At 47.2% G+C, this 15,143-nt stretch overlaps 1 protein-coding gene across 1 annotated transcript; it reads right to left on the bottom strand.

Annotated features, from left to right (window-relative positions):
• Positions 1 to 434: 434 nt before the first annotated feature.
• LOC132505647 (serum basic protease inhibitor-like) lies at positions 435 to 4,088 on the bottom strand. The gene is made up of 2 exons (XM_060123811.1): positions 3,947 to 4,088; positions 435 to 631 (listed from the first exon to the last, which is right to left on the bottom strand). The coding sequence occupies exons 1-2, from the start codon at positions 4,086 to 4,088 to the stop codon at positions 435 to 437; spliced, it is 339 nt and encodes a 112-aa protein (XP_059979794.1).
• Positions 4,089 to 15,143: the final 11,055 nt, after the last annotated feature.

Genomic DNA, 15,143 nt, shown 5'->3' with positions numbered 1-15,143 from the left:
TGCTGATTGACATCTCTGAAGCCCCAGACCTGGACACCGCTGACCTTGACAGATCCTAGACTTTCCCAGAAATATGCAACCACAGTCCACCCAGGACCACAATGACCAAGAAGAAGGAAGTTTTTCAAGCCTAGGTGGGGAGCTCAGGAGCACTGCAGACATGCTCTGTAGGGTGGCTGACTCAGTGTTCCCATCTGAGAAAAGGGGAGCATGTGAGGAAGCTCAGATTCTCATGACGGGGCTTCTAGGGTGACCTTCTGCCAAGCTGGCCCGTGGAGGATGTGCTCAGTGTGCGGTTTCAGAGGACACTGAGCCACTTGTCCTGGGAGGCAGTGAGGAGGAAAGACACTGTGCAAGTGTGAATGGTGGGTGGCCCCCTGAGCACCATCTCTTTTTCTCAGCCCTTCCCCTCCCACCCTGTCCTGCCCCCTTCCTTACCCGTGGGTCACCACAGGACCACCGCAGGTCTTCATGCAGTCCTGTGCTGTTGGGAAGTTGTTCTTCTTCCCTCGGCAGCCGCCGTATATAAACATGTCGCAGTGCCCGGACTTGGCGTTGTAGAAGTACCTGACCTTCCGGGCCCTGCAGGGACCCGTGTGATGAGGTTCCAGGCAGAAGGCAGGCTGAGAACCTTATGGGATGGGAGGGGCTATGGGTCAGTTATGAGGACCGTCATCGCAGTTTGGTCTACAATGTCAACAACTGAAACCACCAGTGTGTCTTGCAATAGAGAATGTTAGGGTTATGGGGATGGGTCAAATTGAAAAGGCCATTTGACAACCTGCTTTCTGGGATATTATTATTAATGTTCCTAGGTGTGACATGATATGGTAAACATGCACAAATTGATATCTCCATCATGAAATATTTTAAGATTAATTGGTACGATGCCTTGGATTAGGTTCCAAAAACTCTACCAAAAAAGAATAATAAACGGCAGACAAGGTAAAAAATATTCGTCATATGTCAGTAATTATTGGAGCTGGTACCTGGGTTTTATAAGACTATTCTCTGTATTACTTGTATGGTAAAGAGTTTCCACCATTAATAAAAAAGTGTGAAGGAATCAGGCTGTAATGGAGAAAGGCATGAAGAACACATACCAGGGTGTTCTCTTTTGTTACGGCACAGGGACTCTCTAAATTGAATATTGACGCTATATTGATACTGTGACTTATAATAAGCAATATATATATATATATATATATATACTTGTTCTTTGTAATATCCTGGCACAGAGTTCTTACAAACCTTGCTATTTCCTAAGTGCTGAAAGCAAAAAAAGTGTCTTTGGTTATGTGAACTAGGTGACTTTTGGGAAGACCCTAGTAACCCCAGAATGGGCTCTGGTTGCCAGGGGAAACGACTGCCTGACAGGAGGGTTGCAACTTTCATTCCTACCCTCTCCCTCGTGGCCTCCCATCCGCAGTTCAGCCCGCCACCCAACGTCAGGGATCGGAGAGGAGCTGGAGGTTGAACAGTCACCAATGGCTAATGATTTAAGGCATCATGACTAGATAATGAACCCCCATAGAAACCTCAACAGAGGAAGAGATTCATGTTGTGAACATGCATCTGGCATCGACCCAGGGAACAACATGGGTACTCGTTCCATCATTGCTCACCTGGACCCCTGCAGCAGCCTGCTCCCTGGGCCTCTGTCTCTGCCCTTGGCCCCCTAGAGGCCACTCTCCGCACTGCAGCCACAGGGATCCTATCCCATTGCTCCCATGACCAGTCCCTCAGTGACTCCCCATCTCTCTCACAGTCAAATTCCGATTCTCATCCTACAAGGCTGGTCAGGACCTGTCCCCATGGCCTCTTTGGTCTCATCCCTTCCGCCCTCCTCCCCTCCCACCCACTCAGCTCCAGCCACCCTGGTAATTGCTGCCGCTGGTTCACAGCGGGCACGTTCTTTCTGCAGCCTCTGCTCCAACGCCCCCTTATCACAGAGGGTTTCGCTGATCAGTCTACGGACAGAGCACAGCCTCTTTTATCCCCATCACTCTCTACCTTCAAAAACTCATAACCTAGCAGAGCATTTCCCCTTTTGCTATTGTCGGTCTCACTCTGAGAAGGCAAGGTATTTTTCCATATTCTGTCTACAGCTCTTTCCCCGCACCAAAAACCAAGCCTGTAGGGACTTAATAAATATATGGCCAGGGAACGAATCTTCCATTTCATGCTCATGCCAAGCGCACAGTCATTGAATAGAATGGAGATAATGGAATTCCTGTTAGTGCAAAATCTCCTTGATGATGGGGCAGGTCTACGTGATTATCAATCTACCTCTCATTCCATATCCTGAGAGGGTAATAAAATGATAGTCAAAAGGGGACAAGGGAAAGGGCCTTGAGCCTTTACTAAGACTGTATCAGCCTTGGTCCCAGGAGGAACTCACACAGCACTGTGTTTCTTGCTTTCCCTGCAGTTGCTCTGCTCAGTGGTCCCACGTCTTTCTGATTAATTTTAATCCTAGAGGAATAATCATTATTTGACACCTCAATATTTTTTCTTTCCCGAAGGAGGTATGTAGAGAAATTTTTTCAATTTAACACATCTTGGTGGAAAATGGACAAAATTGGCCATGAAATGTGTTTAAACTCTTTAAATTCATGAGTTCATTACAGCTGGGAATAAGCTGTTCAAAAACCCATGTAACGTGGTTCCCGTTTTCAAGTGAGGAAACTGCAGAAGACTTGCCGCAGGACACACGGCATGTGGGTGATAGGGTCAGGACAAGATACTGTCATGTCACAACCCATTAGATAAACTACCTGATTCTGCCAGGAATTCTGAAAATACAGGTAACTGGTAAGAGTTTCTGGCTGCAGTGTCCAACTTTCATTATTCCCCTGTCCCAAGCCTCACTGGAGCCCCCAAATCACAGGGAAGACTGACTCTGGTTTTTCCCTGACACCAAATAGGTGGCGTCTCTACCAACACCAAACAATTCCCTAAACACCCACTGGGCATCCCAGAAGGCAATTTACTTCTGATACTAAATCCATGGAGTTAGTGCAGATCCCACAGGTTGAGGACTCAAGACTGTCCTCACTTCAAATGCGAGCCATGTGGTCCAGAGTCACTCATGCTTGTGACCAACTGGCTAAAAATCGGAGGTTCCATGACCCCACCTCCATGTTCACTAACCAATAGAAGTGCAGACAGAACTCAGGAAAACCCTTTACTTACCGTTCCCAGGTTATTATAAAGGGTAAAGCGCAGGGACAGCGAAATGGAGGAGATGCGCAGGGCAAAGGGGGAATAGAGGTGTGCGGAGGCCCCGTGCCCTAGTGGAGCACAACCCCTCACAGCACCTCCATGTGTTCACCACCCCGAAAGCTCTCTGATCCCCAATATTTATGGATCTTTATTGAGGTGTCAATAATAGGCGTATTGATTGAATCATCGGCCATTGGTGATTGGTCTCCAGCTCAATACCCTCCCCTCTCCCCAGAGATGCTGGAATGCGGGCTGTTGAAAGTTGTAACCTCTAAACACATGACTGGGTTTTTTTGGAGACCAGCCCCATCCTACAGGTCTCTCCGTGGCCTTCCTTTTCTCACCTCATTACCAAAAATAACCCCAGTAAATTCCAGGAGTTTCTGGAGGTCTGTTCCAGGATCAGGGCAAGGATCAAATATTGATCTTCTTATTACACTACAGTGAAGTTCAGGGACATGGCAATGACCAGGAATAGAGAGTCTCAGAGATGGGATTCCTGATCTGGTAGAGGTAGGCGGCATATATATTTTTTAATTTTAATTTTTTTTTCCTATTGAGAGTCAGGAAATGTCCCTGGAGTTAAAACTGCCCAACTTCCCAGGAGAAATCCAGAGAGGCTGTCAGCATCCACCCCACCCCTGCTCCCCAACCCCTTCCACGGACTCCCCTCACTCCCCCCTCCCCCCAGCCTGTAGAGGAGAGGTGGGTCAGGAGTTACCTTTGACCTGGTTGCTGGTTTCATCATCGGTGTGGTTGCTGGTTTCACCCCCCTGGATGCCGGCCACCAGGGTGCCCGGGATGCCGGCCACCAGGGTGCCCAGGAGGACGAGAAGGGCGATGGAGAGGCAGAGCCGGCTCATGATCGTGGCCTTGCAGGAGGGCTTCTGAGGAAAGCTGGGGGCTGACAGAGCTTTTCATATCCCAGCTGAGGGGTGGGACAGGCAGTGAGGAGGGGAGTGAGGAAAGGGTGGAGCTGGGCTGGGTCCTGTTTATTGTGTAATCTCCCCACCTAACCTGCTTCTGCCTGCTAGGGCCAAATGCCCAGTAACAGCGCTTCTCAGACTTGACTCTCCCTGTGGGTCTCGTGGAAACACAGATTGTGATTCCACAGGTGGAATTTTGTCCAATATGTTGACTCAGGGAGCGTCCCAGCACCTAGAGCAGTGCATGGCGGGTGATGAGTGAATGAGAGCAAATCAAAGGATGGATAACTGAACAACAGTGTGTTAGCTCAGGTCCTCCTTTTCAACTCCTGCAGGTTTCATTACAGCTGGGAATTATGCACTTCACCCTCACCCCTACCACTGCCTAACTCAGAAGACAGGTGTGACACAGGACACCTTCTGCAACCACTGCCACAGCTTCTCAGCTGGATGGACCCTTGCTGTTTACCTGGCACTGGCCCAGGCAGAAGCCCTCCTGAGGCAGCAACCCTGTTTTCTCAGTAGAAAAAGGAGTAAGGGGTGTGGGCAGAGGGGAAGCAGGGAGCTGAACACGTCTCCACAGCATGACCTCCCATTTCCCCTCGCCGGGTTTCAGAAACAGGAGAGCTGCCTGCCTGAGTGGACCTCAGGGGAGCTTGGAAGATCGCCCACAATAGCCTCCATCCTCCTGTCTCTCCCCCAGTGGTTTTGGAACCATAGGACCTCAGTTTGGGTACCAGCTCTGCCTTTTCCTAACTTTGTGCCCTGAAGACTTAAATCTCCCAGAGCCCTGTGTTTTCCAGTGTCACATGAGGTCAATGCTGCCAGCATCATGCGTTTCTGTGGAAGAAGTGGAGGCAATAGACATATATTCTTCTCCCTGAGAAGTCAAAGTCCTTGTAATCATAATAATAATGTCATTACAGCAGATAAAACTTAGCTTCTTCTATGTGTCAGACATTATCCTAACTACTTGACATATATTAACTCATCTAATCCTCAAAAATCTTAAAAGAGGTGGTGAAGAATTTTTGATATTTCCTCATGTGACAGAGGAGGAACCTGAGGTAACAAGAAAGAATTTGCCTAAAGATATAGGGTGTAGAGAGAGTATCTGAACCCAGGGATCCGGCTTCAGAGTCTGTGCACCATGCACTCTACTGCTTTGTAAGCTGAAACTATAGTGCACGTGTGAGGGCTTACACACCCACAATCTCTTCACTCACTCCCATATATTCACTCCCAGTTACAATCATGTAGCACCAATGCCCCCTCAACTCACTCATCCACACATACTCAAGCAATCTGCCACTAACACACACACACACACACACACACACACACACACACCCTGCGCTCCACTTCCAGGGTCAAGGAGAAGGGAGCTGGCTCAATGCCCAGAAGCCCCAGGAGCAAGCCCAGCCAAGTGTCAAGCGGGCGCACAGCTGGGTGATGAGCTGCAGAGGGCGGGAGGGGCTGTCTTCCTCGCACAAAGTCACCCTTTCCACTGAGAAGGGCAGGAGCTCTCAATACCGAGCTGCCCCCGGACAGAAGGGCTTCAGGAGCGGGGTACCCACAAAACAAGCCACTGTGTGTGGAGGGTCTGCTCTCTCCTGAGACATTTCACATGTATGATTTCATTTAGCCTCATGTCGACCCTACCACATCTGGGATGCTCATCCCATTTTGCCAGCCAGAAAGCAGAGGCTCAGAGAGGTGAAGCGACTTGCTCAGGACCCACAGCAAGCAGATGGCACAAGTAGGATTCTAGCTCAGGAGGCCCTCTGGTCCTGCCCCTCTTCCTGCCTCAGTCTGTCCATCTGAGACCAGGGAACAGCAGAGACTCCCCCTAACAGCAGAGATTCCTCTTTTCTGCCCCCTCCTCTCTCATGTGTCTGTCTTTCTCTCCCAATGTCCTCCTCCCTCTGGTCCAGGTTAGAGGCCCCCAGACCCAGGGGTCCCCGAGGGGCCTGTCCTCCCTCCACCTCCCACCTCCCTGCTCATGAGTGACTGAGTCTCTAGTTTCAAACCTTCCCGGCCCCTGGGGGCATCTTCAGAGAAATCGCAAGGCGGGAACATCACAGGGGTTGTATTCTGGATAAAGATGTATGATCCCAGCACTGTGGGACCCCAGTCATATCTCTGCTTCTAATCCTCAGTTTTTCCCTCTGAAAAATGAGAACCTTGGAATCCATGCTATCTAAGGCCCCTTTGTGAAATGGATGGAATGCACCCGGGGCAGGCAGAAGATGGTTATCTGTTTGTGATGCTGTGCCCCGTGAGACGTACGTTCACATCTAAATCATGAGTGGCCGCTTTCCGGCTACGTGATATAACAGCACCTCACTCTTTGGAACCACATAGTCTTCCTCCTTAAAAGTGGTATCATGAATACTGTTTTTTTAAGGATTATTTTAAGGATTAAAAGGAAAAGCATAAACCAGAGGTTCAAATCAGGCTAGAATATAAGTATTGTTAGACAGTGCAATTTACAATTTGAAACATTTGCCAAGATTGAACAGTGGGGGATTTCTTTAAAAAGTAAATTTCTAGTATTGTTGGGAAAAGTAAACGGTCTGGCTACACAGTCCTGCAATGTAACAAGAGCAGTGAGTCTCAAAATTGAGTGAGCATCACGATCACTTAGCCAGTTGTTCAAACACACGTTTGAGATCCACCCCAGAGTTTTGATCAGTAGGACAGGGGTGGGACCCAAGATCTGCATCTAACAGGTTTCCAGAGCTGCTGACAGTACTGCTCAAGGGATCACAGTTTGAAAACCATGAGCTAAGCTAAGTAGAGCTGCTCTCTTCTCACGAGGGGAGCATTCTCTCCAGTTTCCATAATCCCCACCATGCCTTATTGTCGCCCCAGCCCCACTCCAAATACCTCCATCCTCAACACTCAACTGATCTGGAATGAATTTAAAATTGTGACCTGTGGGGTGGGCTCACAGTAAGTGTTCAGTAAAAGGTAGCTTGTTCTTGTTTAACAATCTTATGAAGTAAGTATTATTATTCTTATTTTACAGATGAAGAAACTGAAGTTCATCTAAGGGAAAGTGACTTGCTGGATGAAAAACAGCTGAAAATCACAAGGAAGAACTTGCAAAAAGTGTCATGTGGTCCCGCTAATTTCAATGGTATAAATACACAAACACATAAACAACACACAGGCAAATCTACCTGATATTAACATAGATGAGGCATCAAAGATTGTGGACACGACGTCATGAGAGTAAAATCATATTTATCAAGAAAGGGAAGAAGAAAAAGTTAAAATGGAAGGTTACATGAGCCAGCTGCAAACATGCCTACTCTAAGGTAACTGTAAACAAGTGACAGTGAAGGCCTGAGAAATTCCCAGGAGCAAACAGGGTGCCTTTCACCATACAATAGAGCTTTCTCCGCCTGGACTGTTGAACCCATTCAAACTCCCTTCTCTCCATGGAAACTTCTCTCTCTCAATATATGGGCTATTTTGTTGCTTTGTCACCTAGCGTCTCTTTGTCCTTTTCCTGATACAGTAGCCTGATTTTGCTTGAGGAATAACTCTTCCTCCACCCAGGACTGGTGGGATTGGGCCGCCTGTCAATCAAAGTGCCTGCCTTACCCCCAGACCAAGAGTGGCCAATCAGATGCTCTCCCTGGAATTTAACCTTGATCAATGAATCCCAAAAGACCTAAAAATGGAGGTCATTCAGAGGTGGCCTGGGAAGACCTTAGTTCTTCCTCGCTTACCATCCTTTCCAAGCTGGGACCTTTTAGCACTCCCCTCAGTCCGTGAGCTGAACTAAATCAATTAGTGCTATGGGTGCCAACAGAAGAGTCCAAAAGGATCTCACTTAAGGGTACAATCAGGAAGGGAGAATGGATGCCCACTACATCCCCACACCGTTGTCACAAATTCCTTCTCTGCTCCCAATAGCCAGAGTCAGTTTCTATTGCTCATAACCAGCGAGATCTGCTGCCTTTACCAGGGTCACCACCAAGTTCCGCATTTTTCTATCCAGTGGCCTTTTCTCAGCCATCCTCCTCCTCTAACTCACAGGTAAGGCCCTCATGGCATAAATGCGAACAAAATTCTTTACCAAAATTGGTTTCCACTTGGTCTCAGCATAAAATAATGATGAAAAGCAGAGCTTCCTATGTGAAGAACTTTGAGTCTCTTCTGGTGAATCGTCGCGGCTTCTGAAGACACAGCTTTTAAACCTCTTTCAAGGAAAAGCATAGGAGACAGAGAGTGTTGAGTTTGAATCCCAGCCCCTGCCAGTATTGGTTATGTGACCTTGGAGAAGGGATGAAACCTCTGAGCTTCAGCTTGAATGACTTTAAAATGGAAGAAAAACCTATTAAGGTTGTTGTGGTGTTTAGAGCTGAAGATGTATGCACAGGGCTTGGTACATAGTAGGTTGTCAATAGTGGTGATGGGTGTTTTAATTATTAATTCTACCTCTCTCAGAGTTACTTAGACATTCTCATCGACTCAGTGACTTTTACCAGCACATCAGGACAGGGAATCCACATTGCTACTTTCACCCTCTGAGGTACTAGCAATCCCCACCTTCTCTGAACCTCAGGTTCCTCCTATATAAATGGAAGGATGACTCCATCTCTGTGGATACCGTTCAAAGTTTATCTGCGCTCACAGATGTAAAGCACTAGCAAATTGATTAGGACACACCCCTAGTAAATTGGCAGAGCCAGAGTTTGAAGCCATGGAGTCTGATCAAAGGTTTCAGTCATCACATATTTTATCCCTAATAAACATTTCATGAACAAGTGAATGAATGAATCAATGTCTACTCAACTTCTTTGCCTATGTGTTCTCCAAGCACCATGGACTCAACGTTGACCAAACTGAATTTATTGTCTTTCCTTCTAAAGACTTGCTTCCCCTACCTTCCCCCAGAAGGCTGGGTGTTGTCCTTCATTCTACCTTTTCCTCACCCACCATGAGCAATCTCATAGCAAAGCCTGTTGGTTGTACCTCCTCAGTTCTCAGCTGAAAGTTCACTTCAGAATAAGATGAAGACACCTGATCATAGAACTGCCCCACTTCCTTACAGCATCCATCCTGAGCAAAGCCAGCTTCCTGAAACTCTCCTGCAAATAACCTCATGGAAACCCACATCCTGTAAGTCCTTCAACATCCTCTTAATGAGATGCCATATCATTCATTGTCCATTGCTGCAGTGAGTAATAAACCCAACTTGTTCAGTCCAAGAATACACAATGGGGAAAAGACAGTCTCTTAAGCAAATGATGTTGGGAAAGCTGAACAGCTACATGTAAATCGATTAAATTAGAACACACCTTCACACTGTATACAAAAATAAACTCAAAATGGATTAAAGACCTAAATATAAGACATGACACCATAAAACTAGAAGAGAACATAGGCAAAACATTCTTGGACATAAATCGTAGCAATATATTTATGGATCAGTCTCCCATGCCGAAAGAAATAAAAGCAAAAATAAATAAATGGAACCTCATCAGACTTAAAAGCTCTTGCCCAGCAAAGGAAACCATCGACAAAATAAAAATGCAACCTACCGAATGAGAGAAAATATTTGCAAAAAACGTGACCAGCAGGGGGTTAATATCCAAAGTATACAAACAACTCATGCAACTCAATACTGAAAAAACAAAAAATCCAATCAAAAAGTGGTCAGAAAACCTAAACAGACATTTCTCCAAAGAAGACGTGCAGATGGCCTCAGGCACCTGAAAAGATGTCAACATTGTTAATTATTGGAGTAATGGAAATCAAAACCACAGTGACGTATCACATCACAGCAGTCAAAATGGCTATCATTGAGAAGTCTACAAATAATAAATGCAGGAGAGAGTGTGGAAAAAGAGAAGCTTCGTACACTCTGGTGTGAATGTAAACTGGTGCAGCCCCCATGGAAAACAGTATGGAGGTTCCTTAAAAAAACTAAAAAGAGGCCTTCCCTGGTGGCACAGTGGTTAGGAATCTGCCTGTCAATGCAGGGGACACGGGTTCGAGCCCTGTTCTGGGAAGATCCCACATGCTGCAGAGCAACTAAGCCCGTGCGCCACAACTACTGAGCCTGCGCTCTAGACTCCGTGAGTCACAACTATTGAGCCCACATGCCACAACTACTGAAGCCCCCGCGCCTAGAGCCGTGCTCCACAGCAAGAGAAGCCACCGCCATGAGAAGCCCACGCACCGCAACGAAGAGTAACCCCCGCTCACCGCAACTAGAGAAAGCCCTTGCACAACAACGAAGACCCAACGCAGCCAAAAATGAATAAATAAAATAAATTAATTAAAAATAAATAAAAGAAATAATGCTGGGAAAAAAGACTAAAAAGAGAACTACTATATGATCCAGCAATTCCTCTCCTGCGTATATATCTGCAGAAATGAAAACTTTAATTTGAAAATATACATGCACCTCAATGTTCATAGAAGCCCTGTTTACAATAGCCAAGACACGTAAACAATGCAAGTGCCCATCAACAGAGGACTGGCTTAAGAAGTGTGGTGTGAAAATAGAAATGGACTCACAGGATTTCCCTAACCATCCAGTTTTTAAGACTCTGCGCTTCCAAGGCAGGGAACTTGTGTTCGATCCCTGGTCAGGGAACCAAGATCCCACGTGCTGCACGGTGTGGCCAAACAGAGAAACAAAACAAACCAACAAAAAACAAAAAAAGAAATGGACTCACCAACATAGAAAACAAACTTATGGTTACCAAAGTGGAAAGGAGGGGGAAGAATACAATTTGGGGAATATGACAAGCACAGAGCCTGACAAATGGCCATTGCCCACTAACCGTGAGCTTGATCTTCTTGAGCTGGAGTAGGAAGCCCCTCCCCGCACATGATGACAGGGAAGGGGGTTCCTTGAGCCCCAAGCTCCTTCCTTTCTCCTTCTGAGAATCCAGGAAAAATTCCTGCCCCAAAGTTTGACCTGGCCCAAGAAGTAAAGGACAAAAGCGTTCATGTTGGGGTATCTGTCACCCAGTTTTTTGTGTATGGGGTGGCCATTAAGAGGTAGATGTCACCATAAGGGGTTGGCTTCCTATACCTGGCAGGGCCCAGTCTGAGGGCAGGGAATGGGGAGGTGCTCGCTGCTCTGCAGAAGAGTGAGAAGGACCAGCATCTCCATGGAACCTACTGGTTAAGGTTTTAGTTGCAAATAACAGAATCCACTGTAGTTGGTTTAATTATAATATGAATTGATTTAAACATAAGGCCACACTGTTTGAAGACACAGACGTTCAACATCACTGTGGGGAAAGGGGCTTCTTTAGTGAAAAGACCACTCCCACCACCGATGCTGAGAACTGGATGCCACAAATTCTACATTTGCCAGCACGAGGAGAGCAGTGATGGTGGGTGGAGAATGAAGGTGAGGATGCAGTGAGGAAGAAAATTAGGACAAGAATCCTGGCTTCAAATCCCAGGCTCTACAGTCACTGCAGTCATGACGAGTTTTGCTCCTGTATAATTCCTTCACAATGGGTCCATAGGTTTTATAATACTATTCTCGGTACTTGGGGTGTTGTTGCAAGTTTACACCATTAAAAAAGAAAATGTGAAGGAATCATGCTGTCATGGAGAAAGGCGTGGAAGAAAAGACACCAGTGTGTTTACATTGATGAACTCATGAGGACTGGAAAAATGGACTATTGATGGAATATTGATATTGTGACATATAAAAATATTAATTTCGTCTTCATCCCATTTCTGACACAGAGCTCCTAAAACTGTTGGAATTTTCTAAGAGATGAGAGCAAAAAGGGACATTTTATCATGTGAGGGAGGTGACTTTTATAAAGCCCCAACCTAAGCCAGGAATGGGGATTGGTTGCCAGGAGAACAAGTGCCTCATTAGCGGGTGGGAATTTTCACTCCCACTTTCCCCCTTTCCCTGCCCCCACACCTCAGGGAGCGGAGAGGGGTTCGAGGTTGAATCAATCACAAATGGCTAAAGATTTAATGACTCATGATTTGTGATGAAGCCTCCATAGAAACCTCAACAGAGCAAGTCATACATGTTATTCAAGAGAACTGGGATCAACCCAGGAAACATAGGTACACACTCCATCATGGCTCACCTGGACCACTGCAGCAGCCTGCCCATGGCCTGTCTCTGCCCTTGACCCCTTGAGGCCACTCCCACACTGCAGCCACAGGGATTCTGTTATAACTTGAGTTCTATCCTGTTGGTCACATAACCAGTCCCTCAGTGACACCCCATCTCTCTCAGAGTCAAATTTTGATTCTTATAAAGTCCTACAAGGCTGGTCAGGACCTGCCCCCATGGCATCTCTGCCTCATCCCCTTCCACTCCCCTCCCCTTCACCCACTCAGCTCCAGCCACCCTGGTCCTGATTGTGGCTCAAACACACCAGGCACGTTTTTCTGCAGCCTCTGCTCAACGCCTCCTTATCACAGAGGGTTTCACTGACCCTCTACAGAAAGAGCACAGCCTCCCGTATCCCCATCACTCTCTTTCTTCGAAACGCTTAGCACGACCTGCCCTAATATTTTCCCCTTTCTTTATTGTCTCTCTCTCGTAGAAAGCAGATTATTTTACTATATTTTGTTTACAGCTGCTTCCCTACAACATGACCTACGCTTTTTAGGGACAAAAAGCATAAATATTTGATAAATATTTGTCAAGGGAATGAATCTCCCATTTCATACTCATGCCAAATGCACCGTCATTGAAGAGACTGCATATAGTAAAATTCCTGTTAGTCTATTGGGTGATGGGGCATGTCTCTATAATTATGAGTCTACCTCTAACATTCTATATCCTGATAGGAAAATAAAATAATAGTCTGACGGAGGGCAAGGGGAAGGGCCTAGAGTTTTGACTAATACTGTTCCAACCTGGAGAAAACAGTCTTCCCCCCACGAGCAAACTCACGGAAGTACCACACTTCTTGCTCTCCCTGAAGCTGCCTCAGGAAGGGAAGAAGTTCAGCTGTCACTGAACTTTCTGATTAATTTAGTAATAGAGAAATGATCATTATTTGACCCATAAATTTCTTTGGGAGGCCTTGGTGAGGAAACGTAGGTAGACAAGTCTTCCAGACTAAGAAATTTTGGTGGAAAATGGCCATCATTGACCATGAAATGGGTAACTTCTTTATACTCATGAATGGCAATCCTTTCAAAGAAGTCATGTAACATGGTCATGTTCAGGTGAGGAAACTACAGATGACTGCTAAGGACTTCTGAGTGCACTGTCCCACATACAATAGTCCCCTGTCCCCAGACCTCACCCCAGCCACAAATTATAGAGAAGAGTGAGTCTGGGTTTTGTCCCTGACTGCAAATATGTGACGTCCCTACCAACACCCATTGGGCGGCCCACAAGTCAATTCACTTCTGACACTAAATCTGCAGAGGGAGCCCACACCCCACAGGTTGAGGGCTCAGTCCCTGAGGACGGCCCCCACGTCAAGTGCCGATCCCAAGTCCTGGGGTCACCCATACACGTGACCAACTGGCTATAAATTATGAATTCAGGGGTTCCATGACCCCACCTCCCATATTCAATAATCATTAGAACCACTCACAGAACTCAGGAAAGCCCTTTACTTACTGTCCCCAGTTATTATAAAACTCCGGGACAGCCCTATGGAGGAGATGCGCAGGGCAAACGGGGAGTAGAGGTGTGCCAAGCCTCCATGCCCTCTCAGAACACGCCCCCCTCACAATCCCTTGATGTGTTCACCTCCCCTGAAGCCCTCTGAACCCAGTGTTTATGGGTTTTAATTGAGAGCTTGAGGTAAGCAATTTTTTTTTTTTTTTTTTTTTTTTTTTTTTTTTTTTGCGGTACGCGGGCCTCTCGCTGTTGTGGCCTCTCCCGTTGCGGAGCACAGGCTCAGCGGCCATGGCTCACGGGCCCAGCCGCTCCATGGCATGTGGGATCCTCCCGGACCAGGGCACGAACCCATGTGCCCTGCATCGGCAGGCGGACTCAACCACTGCACCACCAGGGAAGCCCTGAGGTAAGCAATTTGATTGAATCATTGGCCATCGGTGACTGAACTCTACCTCAGTACACTCTCCTCTCCCCAGAGGGGCTGCGGGTTGAAGGTTCTAACCCTCTAATCACCAGGTGGGATCTTCCGGAGTCCAGTCCCATCCAGAAGCTATCTAGGGTCCCATCTTTGACTCATCTCATGACCTACGAAGACAGTAAATTCCAAGACTTTCAGGAGGCCTGGGCCATGAACTGGGACAAGAATCAAATGTGAATCTTTTCTTTACATTTCTTTACATTCAGGGACAGGCAGTGACCAGGAACAGAGAGTCTCACAGATGGGGTCCCTGGTCCAGTACGGTTCGGTGGGCTCCTTTTTCTAAAAGCTGAAACATAATGATTCCTTTTGAGAGTCTTGAAATGTCCCTGGAGTTACAACTGCCCAACTTCCCAGGAGAAATCCAGAGAGGCTGTCAGCACCCACCCTTGCTCCCCAGCCCCTCCCATGGACTCGCTTCATCCCTCCCCAACCCCTCAGCCTGTAGAGGAGAGGTGAGTCGGGACTTGCCCTGGACCTGGTTGCTGGTTTTACCTTCCAGAGTGCCGGCCACCAGGGTGGCCAGGAGGACGAGAAGGGCAATGGAGAGGCAGAGCCGGCTCATGCTCGTGGCCTTGCAGGAGGGTTTCTGAGGAAAGCTGGGGGCTGACAGAGCTTTTCACACCACAGCTGAGGGGTGGGAACAGGGAATAAGGAGGGGAGTGAAGAAGGGGAGGATCTGGGGTCAGAGTTGTTCATGCGCATCTCCCCATATAACCAGGCTTCCTGCCTCTGCCTGCTGGGGCCAAATGCCCAGTAACAGCGCTTCTCAAACTTGACTCTGCCTGGGGGTCTTGTGAAAACACAGATTGTGATTCCACAGGTGGAATTTGTCTGATTTGTTCCTCACAGAGCATCCCAGCACCTAGAGCAGTGCATGGCACGTGATGGCCGGTCAGTGCGTGGATGAGAGCAA

Source organism: Lagenorhynchus albirostris, chromosome 15, assembly GCF_949774975.1.
Source record: "Lagenorhynchus albirostris chromosome 15, mLagAlb1.1, whole genome shotgun sequence".
NCBI classification, from domain to species: Eukaryota; Metazoa; Chordata; class Mammalia; order Artiodactyla; family Delphinidae; genus Lagenorhynchus; species Lagenorhynchus albirostris.
Note: the sequence above shows the minus strand (reverse complement) of the source record. Positions and strands in the feature narration are given on the sequence as shown.